The sequence below is a fragment of the Musca vetustissima genome, unplaced genomic scaffold (assembly GCF_032173495.1).
Source record: "Musca vetustissima isolate MV318-11 ecotype Yass unplaced genomic scaffold, APGP_CSIRO_Mvet_v1 utg19106, whole genome shotgun sequence".
In the NCBI taxonomy this organism is placed as follows: Eukaryota; Metazoa; Arthropoda; class Insecta; order Diptera; family Muscidae; genus Musca; species Musca vetustissima.
In genome coordinates this window covers 31,321-48,204 of record NW_026888029.1, presented here as the reverse complement: position 1 = coordinate 48,204, position 16,884 = coordinate 31,321, and the positions used below count along the sequence as shown (strand labels likewise).

At 35.9% G+C, this 16,884-nt stretch overlaps 1 protein-coding gene across 1 annotated transcript; it reads left to right on the top strand.

Moving 5' to 3' along the window:
• The first annotated feature begins 14,063 nt into the window (after positions 1-14,063).
• On the top strand, positions 14,064-16,193 carry LOC133335860 (neprilysin-4-like). Its single transcript, XM_061544154.1, has one exon. It carries the CDS (start codon positions 14,064-14,066, stop codon positions 16,191-16,193), a length of 2,130 nt encoding a protein of 709 aa, XP_061400138.1.
• Positions 16,194-16,884: the final 691 nt, after the last annotated feature.

Sequence of the window (16,884 nt, the reverse complement as noted above, 5' to 3'; positions counted from 1 at the left end):
GTCCGTTCGTCTGTCTGTTGTAATTACGCTTCTGAAGGAAATGAGATAGGGTGCTGAAATTTTGCATAAAGTTGTCTTTTGTCTGCAGGCAGGTCAAGTTCGAAGATGGGATATATCGGTCCACGTTTAGGCATAGCTCCCATATAAGGGTACCCCCCAAACCGAATTCGCTAAAATTTACTGCATTGGGTTCTTATTGGGTACTAAATGTCTCCAAAAAAAATTATTAATATAGGTCCACTTTTTCTGGTAGTCCCCATATAACTGTACCTCCTAATTTTCAGTATTTTGGTGGTTTTGATCGAATTTTTGCGCCGAATTAGCTGTAATATAGTATTTTGTGTTACCAAATCTCCCCACAAGAATTTATGTATATAGGTCCATTTTTTCGGATATCCCCCATATAAGGGTACCCTCAATTTTCGGTGTTTTGGTGTTCTTGAGCGCAGTTTTTAACCGAATGTGGTGCAATTTGGTATTTAGTAGTCGTATATGGTAACAAATCTCCCTACCAAAAATTATTAATATTCGCCACCTTTTTGGGGTAGTCCCCATATAACAGCCTTTTTTATATTAAAATAGTTATCTGATTTGTTCCGCGTTTTGAGTTTGGTTCTAAGACTCTGTTGTAATCATTTCTCCTGCGGAGGATAGCGAGATACAAAATTATAATGTAAGGTTCAATAATGTACTATAGCCGAATTTAGACCTAGCCCCGTGTGGAGGTTCCAGAAGGAGTGGACCGATATAAGATAGGAAAAGTTTCGATGAAATCTAAGTGTTCTGAAACGGATTTGGTCCAAAGAAGCATGGGGTATAGAACCAATATTTCGTTGAGGCACATTTTCACCGTATTAAATTGTATACACCCTCATTAGCCATAAGGCTGAGGGTATAATTATCCATTAAAAAATTCTGAAATTTTATGGTTTACATAATTCCTTTTTAGAAATGCCGGTATAGGTCCACTTTTTGGTATGTTCCCTATATTTTCATTTCTAGTACCTATCAGTATATCTACTTCCAAAGTTAGACCCGGCCGAACATAACGCTTTTTCACTTGTTATTCAATTTTCGACTATTTTTCATTATCCACGGTTTGCCGACGGTCTACTTGCGGTGCATAATTGGAAAGGTCTTGAAGTCTTCTATCCACTCTATTGGATAGTTTCAGATTTGAAATGTAATATATCTAAGATCTTTTCAAATTCATTATATATGAAAACGTGTGTAAAAATCCAACTCTCTCAATTCCCAAGCAACTTTAATTTAATTACCACTCTTAAACGATTCGACGACGGTCTTCCAGGTGATCGTCATTCATAAGGTGTTGAAGTCATCTGTTTAGTAAATAAAGCAGATATATTCTCAATCTTTGCGGATTATGGATATATGAAATTGTTTAAAAATATCAATTTTATGTCGGTTCTTGGTAACCTGACATTACGGAGGTTAGAGATAAAATCCAGAAAATTTTGAATGTAGGTCCATTTTGACCTTTAGAGACAATTTGATGGTCTTAGGCTCTTTTTTTTAACCGAATCTGGCCGTGTTTATTCGATATAAGTTCTGGTTTTGAGATGATCCTCATACAGAAAACATCACCGAATTCTTGACTTTCTATATGGAATATGAAAATATTTTTAATAGAGAATATATATTCGTGGATATAAAAAAATATTTTTAGGATTTAAAATAAAAAAACATAGAGGATTCACAATAGGTGTGCATTTTCAAAAACTATTCAAATAATTTTTTAAAAAAATCCACGCCCATATTTTCTTTTTAAAATAATTTCTAATCTTTCAAAAATATTTTTTAAACCATTGAGCGGTGCATTATAGTCGGGCGGGGCCGACCATATGATACCCTACACAACTTCCACGAAAATCTAACCCTCTTGGACGATCAACAAGAAGTCAACAACAGCACAGCCTTTGTAATTACTTGCCCATATTCCCTTCAGCGTGAGTTGTGTTGCGATGTTCGGCTTTCATTTGTGGCCTATAGATCGACTCGGAAAAACACATACGTTTTCGGTCCTCTTCATCCCAATATTACTATTTGATCATCACCGAAAATGATAGGGGTTGTCCTTGACCATACCTGGATCGTCATGGAAAATTTCAAAGCTCTTCTTAGCTGGCTTGTGACAGAACTTTCATTTCAAAGATTTCCAGGCGCGACGGTCTTTTGCGCAGTTTTTCCAATCGGAAAGACCATTTTCGGCGATTTTGTCTTCGACTTGGTCTTTCCAACGAATTCTTGGCCTTCCCCTTCTGCGTGAACCATCAGCTGGTTCACTTTTATATGCCTTCTGGGCTGGGGCATCTTCATCCATTCTCACAACATGACCTAGCCAACGTAGTCGCTGCTGCTCAATACGTCTAACAATGTCGATGTCCGAAAATAGCTGGTACAACTCATGGTTCATTCGACGGCGATATTCACCGTCAACTCAGATCGGCCCATATATCTTTCGGAGAATTTTTCTCTCAAACACTCCAAGAGCTGCCTCATTTGCTTGCGCAAATACCCATGCTCCAGATCCATACAACAGCACGGGTAGTATCAGCGTCTTGTAGAGTGTGTGTTTGGTCTGGCGGGAGGTGGCCTTGCTTTTGAGTTGTTTGCTCAGACCCTAATAGCATCTGTTGGCCAACAAAAACTGATGTTATTCGTTTTGTTTATGGCGGTACCTAGGTATATAAAATCTTTGACTACCTCGAAGATGTAGTTCTCCAGTTCCACAGTTGGTCCGAGTCTGCTGGACGTCTTGCGCGTTGATACCATCAGCTTGGTCTTCTTCTTTAACTGCTGATCTTGCACCTGTTAAAGTTATCCTTCATAGCCGAATTAATTTTGCAGGAATACCAAACGCAGACATGGCTTTAAACACCTCTGAACGGATAGGGCTGTCGAATGCGGCTTTAAAGTCAACAAATAGGTGATATGTGTCGATGTGTTTTTCGTTGGTTTTTTCCAGGATTTGGCGCAGAGTGAAAATCTGGCCAATGGTGGATTTGCCAGGTCTGAAGCCACATTGGTATGGACCAATAATGTCATTGACCATTGGCATCATTCGTTCACACAGTACGCTGGATAGCACTTAATATGCGATGGGAAGGAGACTTATTCCTCTATAGTTGGCACATATCACCTTGTTTCCTTTTTTGTGCACGGGACACAGGATGCTGAGGTTCCAATCATTGGGCATGTATTCTTCTAGCCAAATTGTACTAATCAGCTGGTGCATGCTCCTGACAAGCATCTGACCACCAGTCTTGAATAGTTCGATTTGTAACCCATCGGCACCTGCTGCTTTATTATTCTTCAGCCGATTGATTGCTATTCTGACTTCATCTTGGCTAGGTGGTATACACTCTATACCGTCATCTATTATTGGATCTGGGGTATCCACTACACTGCTACTATTTGATACCAGAAGTTTCTCAAAATGCTCCTTCCAGATCATCAGCACGCTGTATACATCTGTCACCAGGTTTCCTTCTTTATCTCTACAGGAGGATGTGCCTGCGCCAAAGCCTTCGGTTTGGTGTTTTACCCGTTGGTAGAATTTTCGGACTTCATTCTGACTCCTGTAAATCTCGTTTTGCTCACGCTCATGTTTTTCTTGCTCTTCCTTCTTTTTTCTGAAAATAAATTTCAAAGCTATGAGCGCTATATTTCCGCCTTCTAGTGTGGTAATGGGTTACTAAATAATATCACTGTAAATATTTAAGTGTTACTCCCACATTCGAGTTCATACGACAATATAATTTAAAAGTCAACCACTCTTCTTGGATATACTATCAACTTCTGGGGTCTATGTCCTTCAGGGGTAAATATATACGCTGTAGAATACAAAATTTTTAATTTTTCACACAAAAGTCGGGGTCCATTTGACCCACTAAAAATTGGCCGATCTTTATCAAAATAGGCATACTTATTCTTTGGCCTGACCCCTTCTCCATGTAAATTTTTGCGATATTCGGGCCATAATTGCGGCCTCTGGAGCGACCAGAATATCAGACAAAAATAACGTTTTTGGTCCATTTCATCCCCTAAATATTAACCGATCTTTAGGGGTCTTCATTGGCCAGAACCCATCCTACATGCAAAATTTCGTGAAGATTGGTCCATAACTGTGGCTTGTATCACGTTTACAAATAATAATGGAGAGACGGACTGACACACATGTCTAGATCGACTCAGCTAGCTCCTTTAAAAAATATTCGTTTAAAAAAATTCACGCCTTTAGAAGGACCTCCAAAAATATTCGTTTGAGAAATCCACGCCTTTAGAAGGACCTCCAAAAATATTCGTTTGAGAAATCCACGCCTTTAGAAGGACCTCCAAAAATATTCTTTAAAAAATCCACGCCCTTAGAAGGACCTCCAAAAATATTCGTTTAAAAAATCCACGCCTTTAGAAGGACCTCGAAAAATATTCGTTTAAAAAATCCACGCCTTTAGAAGGACCTCCAAAAATATTCGTTTAAAAAATCCACGCTTTTAGGATGACCTCCAAAAATATTCGTTTAAAAATCCACGCCTTTAGAAGGACCTCCAAAAATATTCGTTTAAAAAATCCATGCCTTTAGGAGGACCTCCAAAAATATTCGTTTAAAAAATCCACGCCTTTAGAAGGACCTCCAAAAATATTCGTTTAAAAAATCCACGCCTTTAGAAGGACCTCCAAAAATATTCTTTAAAAATCCACGCCTTTGTAAGGTCCTTCAAAAATATTCTTTAAAAAATCCACGCCTTTGTAAGGTCCTCCAAAAATATTCGTTTAAAAAATCCACGCCTTTAGAAAGACCTTCAAAAATATTCTTTAAAAAATCTACGCCTTTGGAAGAACCTCCAAAAATAATCTTTAAAAAATCCACGTCTTTAGAAAGTCCTCCAAAAATATTGGTTTAAAAAATCCACGCCTTTAAAAGATCTCCAATTTAAGAAGGACCTCCAAAAATACTCGTTTAAAAAATCCACGATTTAAGAAGGACCTACAAAAATATTCGTTTAAAAAATCCGCGCCTTTAGAAAGACCTCCAAAAATATTATTTATAAGTATTCTTTGAAAAATCCCCGCCTCCTATAACCCTAGAAAAAATATTCTTTAAAAAATCCAGGATTATGATCATTTATGCTCAAGGTTAATCTAGGTGCATAAAGGGTTAATGGTAGAACTTATTTAATTAAACTTTTTATTCATAATTTACCTTGTCATTTGAAAAGGCCTTTAAGTGGGTGGGGAATATCCATCCATTAAAAAGATCTGATTAGGAGTTGTAAAAGTTGTTACTTTTAATTAGTTTTTCTGTTTTGTTCGCCGCACTTAGTTGTTCGGGATGAGGAAGACGTTGGCCTTCTATGCAAATATATACCCTCAACATATGCCGAAGTGTATTCTCTTCTATACGCTTCATTGGGGTCATAACCAGGGCTGCCATATTTGCCGATTTATCGGCATTTTGACGATTTTTCACTCTAAAAATGGAAAATGCCGATTTTCCGATTTTTGCCTCAGAATTGCCGATATTTCAACAATCGACACAAATTGCCTAAGTCTTGATTTAGATTAGGCGAGTTTACTTGCGGCAATTCTTGTCGTTCTCTTTTGAACTTGCTTCATGCGTCTATACAAGGCAATTCGGTTTCCAAAATATGTTTCTATTTGTTGTTTTTTCACATTTAAATATATATAAAACGTCATCAAATACGAAATGCACAAAACGAATTGCCAGAAAATTGTCGGTACGAGCAATTTTTTTTCATTTCTATTCCCCTTTCCCCTCTCTCCTACAAACAAAGACTTGCCGCAAGTAAACTCGCCTAATCTAAATCATGACTAACTTTTTAATTTAATACGGCGTTACCATACAAACATATAAAATTGGCAGCTTTAAATCATTATAACTATCGGCGACTCGCCGCAGCCGTTTTCAATGGCTTAGATATCTGCATTTTTTGTCAGCATTGTACTCTGTCTGGTTTACATTTTACATCGAATAAGGAAAATCTTTAGACTCCGAGTTTAGGGAGTTAAACTTTCTGAATTTTGAAAAAAAATTTGAAAATGCAGAATATAATTTAAAAAGTTTTTAGAAAAAATTTTCAGAAATAAACGTGGGGACTCCAATTTAGCTTTTCCAGTTTTGTCTAAATTTGTACAAAGAATCATGGTTCTTCCACACTCCACAGCAAATGTGGAACGAATTTTTAGTCAGGTAAACAAAACTAAAATTAGAAGCTCATAATTCAAATTGTTTTAATATCAAAATTGATAATGAATTACTAAAAATGTGTAATAAAAATATGTACTAGTTTGTAAGTTATTTTTATGACCTTATTACCTGTGTTATACCTAAATCTGAAAGATCTCATTAGTGTACATAATAATTACTATATTTTAGAAAAATCTACATTTTTATAGAAAAATGAACCTTTTATGTTATTTTTTATACAGAATTGAATTTGTTATCTTTTTTTTAATGTTATAAACAATATTGATTTGTTATAAACCAAAAAAATATGAATTTATTTATAAATTATATGCTGCCGATTTTTTGCCGTTTTTTAAAAATACAAATGCCGATTATGCCGATTTTTTTCTGAAAAATTGACGATTTTTCATGAAATTTAACTGGCAGCACTGGTCATAACCTGAAATTAGCCAATAAACTTCTTATCTTAAATATGTTGAACAATGTTTAATTGTGTGTGAGTGAGTGTGTGTATCTGTGTGTGCGAATTATAATGACAATGTAATGTTTATTAAAATCTTTATTGGACACGTTTCGGTTGTTAAAATCTTATGGTGTGTGATGATGATGATGATGATGACGTTAATGACGTCGGGACCTATGATTGAAAGGAAAGCGGAGAATACATTACATTAAATTATGCGTATACTTAATGGGAATATTAATTTGCGAAATTACTGATACGTAGGTGTGGGCGGGAAGTATACAGTCCTTTGGAAACTATGCAGGCTAGACTTCAATGGAAAATAATTCATCTGTGACGAGTGTTTGCCCTGCTTACGCAAAACAATCGAAATTGAATTAAATTCCTTCGAACAGAAAAAAAGTATTCTACTGCGTCAGCAGCTAACCCCAAAATAAATATGGGAACCTCTGCGACGCAAATTCGGTTTAATATTTTGCCGACAAAAACAAATTGTCCAACACTTGCTGCTTTTTGCTTCTGCTTCTTATTTGTTATATTGACTTCCAAAAACCTTGAAACGTCACTAAAACTTGACACACAATTCTTAGACTCTGCAATGGTTTTAATCGAAATTGCCCAGACCCTCACATGTCTGGCATTCATTTGTTTATTTCTTTACGATTTTGTTGTCGTTGTTGTTATTTTAATACGTTTGCATTTCATTTAATGTTGTGGTGTTTGGCCATTTGTTGCGTTCTTTCTTTGACCATGTGTGGAATATTTTTTTTTTGGGGAAAATTGATTTGAATACACTGGGAATAAGATTAATAGAATATTTTTTTCTTATTTTTTGCAGGTCAGCTCGAGATTATTGTTGAATTTAAAGAAGAGGTAAAATAACTTATAATTTATTTTTTTATTGTATATTTAATATTCTGCAGGACAATCGTTTGTATACGAAATCTTTTTAATATATCAGAAATAGCTCAGTGAGTGTTCAGAAGTGTTTTTATATAGAAAAACCTACTTAGTATCTGAACTCCCTTTTTTATACCCTTCACCACACTGTGGTACAGGGTATTATGTCTTTGTGCATATGTTTGTAACAGGCAAAAGGAATCGAGATAGACCCATGGTTCCTTTTGAGAATATGCATAGAATCACTTCCTGAGTCGATTTACGCATGTCCGTCTGTCCGTCCGCCTTTAGAAAAACAAATGGTACATCAAAGAATTCAAGTCTGACATGCAATTTTTCATTGATTTCAGAATGGTATGTGTATGGGATTTTTCAATTGGTTCAAATATTTATCTAGAAATTAAATCGCCCGATTTCATCTCCAAAGATTCTATGACCGTTCTATCTACAGGATATTGTACCCAAAGTGGTGAAGGGAATCATATAGTCGGCCCGTCCGACTTTTGAACTTTCCTTACTGGTTATATATAGAAAACAAATAAGTCCGCGTACTAACCTGAGGTGCAATTTTTTATCTATAGAAAAACAAAACTTAAGAGAACTCAACTACGGTCCAAAGTTTTCTACAGGAAAAAATGCCTCAGCGAAATAAACTGGGATTATTTTTATACAGAAAAAAATACCACAGTGAACTGATCTGAAAACAATAGAAAAAATACCTGATTGAGTTTCGATTTTTTCCGCTAGAAAAAAAATAGCTCAGTGAACTGAATTGAAGTACGAATATTTAATATAAGAATTTGGTTGGGGAAAAAGAAATTTGTTATGAAAATGTTATGAAATAAAACCAGAGAAATGGTCGAAGCTCGATGTTTGGGTGCCACACCACTAAACAGAAAAAATAGGAATGGAATTTCCATCTGCCAAACGGACCCATTTCTTAAACGGATGACCCATTCTTAAACGGATGACTGGAGATAGACCCATTTCTTAAACGGACGCCTGGAGATGAGAAATGGATCACATACGACAACCCTGTGTGAAAACGGTCGTGGTCAAAGAGCGGTGAAGCACCTAAAACGGTGGTCAAACCAGGATTGACGGCAGGAAGGTTCTGCTATGCATTTGGTTGGACTGGCCATATGGAAGCAACTCATAAAAAAAATCCCCTTTATTTATTATGAGTTGCTTCCATATGACCAAACGCTAAATTCTGATTTCTACTGTCAACAACTGGACCGTTTGAAGATAGCAATTGACCAGAAACGGCCAGAATTGGCCAACAAGAGAGGTGTCGTGTTCCACCAGGACAATGCTATGCCACACACATCTACAGTGACTCGACGGAAACTTCGGGAAGTGTTAATGCATCCGCAACACAGCCCGGACTAGGCACCAAGCAATCATCATATGTTTCTTGCATTGCAAAATTTCTTTAATGATAAAAAAATGGTATCTAGGTAGGATTGTGAAAATCGACTTGAATATATAGGTGCATCTCCATTGATATTCCGGATTTTTGGATTCCGAAGTCTCCATATTACAGCATCGCAACTATTAAGGACATTTTGTCCTAGTGCCATTTTCCAAATGAAGTGGCTATAACTTGACATTCTGGGTTCTTCGGGTAAGACCGACATTTTGACATATTACGTTTGGGTAGGACCAGTTCCATTCTACGTATTTCAGGGATCCTAGGCGCCTCTTTGTTAGTTGTCAGTATCTGTCCATTTAAGGAATTTTGTTTTTAGCGACATTTTCTAAATGAAGTGGCTATACTTTGGCATTCTGGGATTTTGGTGAGTAAGGAATTTTAATAATATACCATTATTTTAAAATAAAATTTTGTGATAGAAGTTGGTGAAATTTGACACACTGGTTTCTGGATCGGTAAAAAATACCTTTGCAGCATATTTATAAGTCCATACTCTGGTAAACCCATAAATATTGCAGAAATTGTAAATACCTGGCCCATGTTTTGACCTAGTAATAAGATCGTGGTCACAGTGGTTGAAATTTGACATTTCGATAGCATAGAATGTGGCAATTATTTTCGCTGGAAATTTTCAATATATGTCGATTATTGGTATTGCTTCTATAGAAATGTCCTGTCGACGTCGCAAAATGCTTATAACGATGGTCAAGGTATCATTATAACGAAAATCGATATTAATGTAAAGCAGCGCTTATCACTGATGTATTGGATCAGCGCTGTTGAGGAATTTTTCACGTCATCCCAAAGGAAGAAGTCTCAAGGTGTTTATTCAAAGAATGTCGGTGGCAAATTTTGGTCGCCTCTTTGAAGGATAACATGGTCCGGTAATTTTTCCTATGAATGTCTTAACTTGTATTGCACGAAGCATCGTATTCTTGAAAGTATACATTTTCCATATAGATAATATCCAATTTCGATTTTTTACCATAACTGATGTCGTAACCACATTCTTGAAAAATTAATTTAATTACCTCTGCCCAGCCATAAACAGCACAAGCTGAAGATGAAGAGGTTTCTCAAAAATAACTCTAGGGGTTTCAGTGTCCCATGAGCGACAAACTTATCTTGCTGACATAGCTATGACGGTTTAAATGGGCCTCATCACTCAGGATGTTTTTGGAATTCCGGATAATTGTTCATGAATCGACAAAGAAATTACCTTGTTTCTGAAGAAACCACCGACAGGTTTTCCGAAGAATCCAGCTTCGAGGGGGTATTATTATATGCTTGTGTAGCACCCAATCTTTGGAACGCTATTATTAAAATCAACCGAACGGTACGAGTTTTTGCATGAGGAATTAGATCTGGCCAAATAAGAACCTATTTAATTTTGGTAATGATCGGTCAATATTTATCGAGTAGGGATGCGGGTATTAGTTCCAGAGAAACTTAGGCAGACCTATAAAAATTGTAATGTTTGCTCCAATGGATTTTTTTTGCTTCTGACGCATACTGAAGTGTACGTTTTCAAGTACTATTTAGAATTATAATTGTCGCTATATTTTGCCCAGACTCTGAAATTAGATCCGCAGATTTCAGTCTGAAGGTATCATATGATTGGTCCGACTATACTACTGTGATTACTGGCTATAAATATCAATGCCACACAAGAGCTCGGGATTCAGCTTCGCAGACATTTAAAGGTTGCTGGTTGTTGTTCAGGGTATCAAATGGTCGGTCCCGCCGATAATACTTCTTGGATACATTAAAGTTTAATATTTAAGCCTGAGACAAATTTGCGATGAGAAGGTATAAAAATGAAAATCTTGGAAGCATGACATCATCGAACTGTTTTTCTTTTTATTGTATTCGAAGTAATAGATTGCTTTATGAAGTAATAGATTGTTTATACAAATGTGTTGGAAAACGCAATGATTCCCTTCGTGTACCGATTGTTTGGGTGTTTCTGGAGATCTGATGACTCCAACCTATAGACAATTTTTTGTAGTATCACAGATATCAAAATAAAAATAAGTGTTTCACAAAAAAAAAAAAAAAAAAAAAACAGACAAAACCTCTTCCCAAAGGTTCAGGATTCGAGGAATAGTATAAACACGGATCAAATTGAGATTTTATTGATTCAATGCCTCGTGTGCTGCCGTAATCAAAAATAATAATTTTTTGTTCTTTAAAAGTGAACAAATTATCTATTTATTTCTGAAAAAATACATGCCATTTATTCAGTTTGCAATTTAAGTTGCATTAGTTTTGGCCACCAGTGTAGTAGTTTTATTGCATAAACCAAGAGTATTAAATTTCCAACTTATTCTCTGAGTGCATCCTTGTATGTGTGACCACCAAAATGGTACGCCATTGCCATTTCGGGTAATTTATATGACGCAAAAGAAAAAAATCTAATAACCGACTGGAACATAATAATAACAACAAAACGGCAAATAATAACAAAGTAAATAATAAACACAAAAAAACTAAAATACCATTCCACAAAAAATAATCATAAATAACGAACAACAAAAAATCAACAACAGAAACTGAAAGTAGAAAAAAGAGGAGAAGAAGGAGAATTTGGCAAAATTCAATTACCAAAAATATACCTACAACAAATTACGGGATTTAATAGCATTCCTCTATGGCTACAATACAATATTTAAGGACCACGAGAACGCATTTAACCTCCAACTAATTGCCGAACTTTGAACCCATATTGTATGTCTTTGACATTATCGATAATTGATTATTGATTCAATTTTATAATTACGCCGACTATTCGCCTAAAAGTTTTTTTTTTGGAATATGTAATTAATTGTGATATCAAATGACATTTAAATAGTCGATATTGCGGTTTCGATTACGCCAAAAAAGCATAAGGGTAGAATTTTCCATTTCATTAATTTTTGGGATATTTTTTGTGGGGGGTTTTCAGATTTTTGTGTGGCTTGTTGGGTGGGTGTTATATTTCATGGCAGTTATTTTGGTTTTTCATAGTGGCGTTTCGATAATTTGTGCTTGGTACCGTATAATTAATGTCGTAATGTATACGCCATTGTGTATAATTTGATTATTAGATGGGTGGGATGGAATTCAATTTTTGTTGTGGTGTGGAAAATTCATTTAGTAATTAATGTAAATATCTAAAAAACAATATTTAAGAACAAAAAATGTATTAAAAAATCCACGCCTAAGGGGCTCTAATGGGTGGTTGGAAATTTTTTTTTAAAAAATCCATGCCTAAGGGGCTATGATGGGTGGTTGGAAAAAAAATTCTTTAAAAAATCCACGCCTAAGGGGCTATGATGGGCGGTTGGAAAAAAATTCTTTAATAAATCCACGCCTAAGGGGCTATGATGGGTGGTTGGAAAAAAAATCTTTAAAAAATCCACGCCTAAGGGGCTATGATGGGTGGTTGGAAAAAAAATCTTTAAAAAATCCACGCCTAAGGGGCTATGATGGGTGGTTGGAAAAAAAAATCTTTAAAAAATCCACGCCTAAGGGGCTATGATGGGTGGTTGGAAAAAAATTCTTTAAAAAATCCACACCTAAGGGGCTATGATGGGTGGTTGGAAAAAAAATCCACGCCTAAGGGGCTATGATGGGTGGTTGGAAAAAAAATCTTTAAAAAATCCACGCCTAAGGGGCTATGATGGGTGGTTGGAAAAAAATTATTTAAAAAATCCACGCCTAAGGGGCTATGATGGGTGGTTGGAAAAAATTCTTTAAAAAATCCACGCCTAAGGGGCTATGATGGGTGGTTGGAAAAAATTCTTTAAAAAATCCACGCCTAAGGGGCTATGATGGGAGTTTGGAAAAAATTCTTTCCATTAAAAAAAATCACTTTTAAATAAATAAGCAAGTCTATGGGCTCAAACACTTAAAAGACTTTTAAATCTTTTTCTATGCTACAACCCCGAATATTACCTACCCAACCATTCCACCTCCAAAGCAAAACCTACTATCACCCACTTAGTAATGATAAGTATCATTTTGAATTTAACAAACCTTACCGTTTCCTCTGTTCTCCTCTGGCTTTGGGTTGTTCTTTTTCAGCGTTTTGTGCAATCAAACGTAACGATGTTTTGCCAGAACTGCTGCCATTCGCAATGATTCAAATCAATAGATAAGATAGCAAATAGAAATGGCGAATGAAACCGAAAGAAAAGTGAACGCTGATAATCAAAATCGGTTGTGGCATGAATTTTGAAAAGGATAGGTTACGGGGGAATTAAATTATAGGACAGCAAGTTTTCAAGAGAAGGGTGTTTTGTAAAGAATTTAAAAATTTTAAAATTTCTGCAGATTTATCTGAACTATAGACGGAATTTTCCTTAACTCCATCAAGAAGTCCTTAAAAAAAATTATTCTTTAAAAATTCGTTTGAAAAATTCAATCCAATTTTAGTCCTAAATAAACATTCTTTAGATAAATCCAAATATTCGATAGATATATATCCTCAGTCTATGGTTGAGGAGTTTACCATCCTTAAATATAGGTTTGGAAAAATATTACGATGCGCAAATTTTGGATCAAACCAGGTATTGCATTATCTTGATATTGGATTAACCAATTTTTAAAATGTCGACACTTTGTGGGAAAAGTAACAGAAGTTGTGGACTAACGGTTCCCAGCATTAAGCTTGATCTATGTAAGGTAGACCTGTGAAAAGTTTCGATAAAATTGGATATTGCGTTCGCTCTATATGGGATTCAAACTAAAAAAAAATAAATAATAAACAAGATATGACGATCGGTATACTTAAAGGTGGGCCCAGGACCAATATTTCGCGGCGTTACAAACTCTTGGGGTTGCACAAAGCTATAATACCCTGACAACATATTTGTGTAGGGTATAAAAACAAATACACTGATTTGCACCTCGACACAAATCAATTTTATTAACAATAAAACCCGTAGTAAAACAACCGACTCATCAAAATATCGGACACACACACACAAAATATTGTAAAAGGTCACGTGTCTATGAATGAGGTCTTCGAGTTCAATTCTAATCAGCGGCTCAAGATGTGTTTTGAAGCCGATCACTGTAAATTTGAATTCAGTTTCTCAATTAGCATCAAGACGGTCACATTTCACAAAAACGCAATGCTAATACGCTTCCGCTTTTTTCTTCCGCTGGTACTTGGTGTGTGGCAGATTCAAAGTTCTCCGGTTCAGATCAATAATGAAACTGCCGATCGTAAAACAAAAGCCGAGGAATTATTGAAATACATGAATAAAACGGTGGATCCTTGTGAAGATTTCTATGATTATGTTTGTGGCAATTATGCCACCTATAATCCGGCAACATTTGAAGAACCGGGCACGGGACTGTCGGAGACCTTGCAAAGTAAATTAGATGCGAAAATCAAAACAATTTTAAATACCGATGATAAGGATGACTCTGATGCGGATCGGAAAGTGAAAAGCTATTTTCGCTCGTGTTTGCAAATAACAGATTTGGCAGAGAAGTACCCTGCAAAGCTGCAGGAGATTATTAAAGAATTTGGTGAAATGCCAGCCTTGGTGGGTGATAAATGGCAGGAGACGGAATTCGATTGGCTTGAGGTGGTGGGCAAAATTGTCTATAAATACGGCTTGGGAATTCTTATGAAATTGGATTATTCAAAGGATTTTGTTAACAACACCGTGAGTCGTTTATATATTGCCGAACAAGATTTCGATTTACCCAGGGAGTTATATGTGGGACCAAACTCGGATAAACTTTTCGAAAGACTACCATCAGCATATGCGGTTAGATTAACAGAATTTCTTGGCATTGCGGAGGATGTGGCCTTGACAACGGCAAAGGAATTTTTACAATTTGAAAGATCCATTGCCAAGGCCATGTTTGATCAACATGCTGGCGACAAGTTAAGTGAAACTTATGTTCTGCGCACCCTAGACGAGGCTCAAGAGAAATTCGCCTCACAATTTGATATAAAACATTATGTAAAACTTGCAGTGGGTACTTTACCTTCATTGAAAATTTATACCGACGATGATTATATGGACAATATGTTGGAAGTTTTGAAAACCACTCCGAAAAAAGTCCTGGCCAACTACATTTTCTATCGCCTGATTAATGCCTTCATTATGGATATACCCGAAACCAAGAACGAACTGGAAGATACCTGTCTGACACGTATGAAAAAATATTTCCATAAAAATTTCGACAATATGGTTTATCGCAAATACAATAGCCTTGAAACGGAGCAGGGGGTCCAGGAGATGTTTACTCACATCAAGGCGGCCTTTCACAAACAACTACAATCGCCCCATTTGGATTGGTTATCGGAAGAGACTCGGCAATATGCCTTGGAAAAGCTAAAGAAAATGCAAGTGGAAATTGTTTCCTTCAAGGATACAAATTTCTCAAAAATCCTAGGACCATTGGAATTTGATAGCGAGGACTATTTGGGAAACTTAAAGAAGATGCTTTCGTCCTATGCCATTTATGATCGTAGCAATATCGGCGAAACGCCACCACCAAATGATTATGGTGAAGAATCATCCACCACACCATCCTATATTTATGTAGAGAACACAATTAAGGTTCCCGTGGTTATGATACAACCCAATTATGCCTGGTCTGCCACGTTTCCAAATGCCTTCAACTTCGGCGTCCTTGGAGCCTTACTATCCCACGAACTCATACACGGTTTTGATGGTGAAGGTCGTAACTTTGATGCCCTGGGTAATAATCGTAAATGGTGGGACACGAATTCCGATAGACAATTTAAGAAACGTTCCGAATGTTTCATCCATCAATATAAGGATTTCATTTATGCCGGTCAACATTTATCCGAAATGCCTAATCAAGATGAAAACATTGCCGATAATAGTGGCGTCCGTTTGGCCTATAATGCTTATCTCAATTGGTATGACAATAGCAGGGAGATGGAGCGAAAATTGGAATATTTTCCTGGCATGAACGAGTTCAATTATCGTCAATTATTCTTCACCAGTTATGGTTATTTATGGTGTTCAGATTTCTATTCCAAATACCGTAGAACACTGATGGCCATCGATATACATGTTCCGGATAAATTTAGAGTTTTGGGTCCACTGTCGAATTTTGCCGAATTCTCTAAGGAATTTAAGTGCCCGGTGGGTAGTAAAATGAACCCGGAGAAGAAATGTGAAATTTATTGAAGGGGATATTTTGTGTTTCTATAAATAAAAATTTGATAAAAAACAAATTTTTTGTAAATTTGGGGATTACAGGATTTTTTTTTTAATAAAATAGGGGTGGATTTTTTAAAGCATATTTTTGAGGACTAACATAGGCGTGGATTTGTTTAAAGCATATTTTTGAGGACTAACATAGACATGGATTTTTTTAAAGCATATTTTTGAGGACTAACATAGGCATGGATTTTTTAAAGCATATTTTTGAGGACTAAAATAGGGGTGGATTTTTTTAAAGCATATTTTTGAGGACTAAAATAGGCGTGGATTTTTTTAAAGCATATTTTTGAGGACTAAAATAGGCGTGGATTTTTTTAAAGCATATTTTTGAGGACTAAAATAGGCGTGGATTTTTTTAAAGCATATTTTTGAGGACTAAAATAGGCGTGGATTTTTTAAAGCATATTTTTGAGGACTAAAATAGGCGTGGATTTTTTTAAAGCATATTTTTGAGGACTAAAATAGGCGTGGATTTTTTTAAAGCATATTTTTGAGGACTAAAATAGGCGTGGATTTTTTTAAAGCATATTTTTGAGGACTAAAATAGGCGTGGATTTTTTTAAAGCATATTTTTGAGGACTAAAATAGGCGTGGATTTTTTTAAAGCATATTTTTGAGGACTAAAATAGGCGTGGATTTTTTTAAAGCATATTTT

Coding starts and splice junctions, on each gene's coding strand:
- LOC133335860 (XM_061544154.1), top strand. CDS start 14,064: ATGTGTTTTGAAGCCGATCACTGTAAATTTGAATTCAGTTTCTCAATT.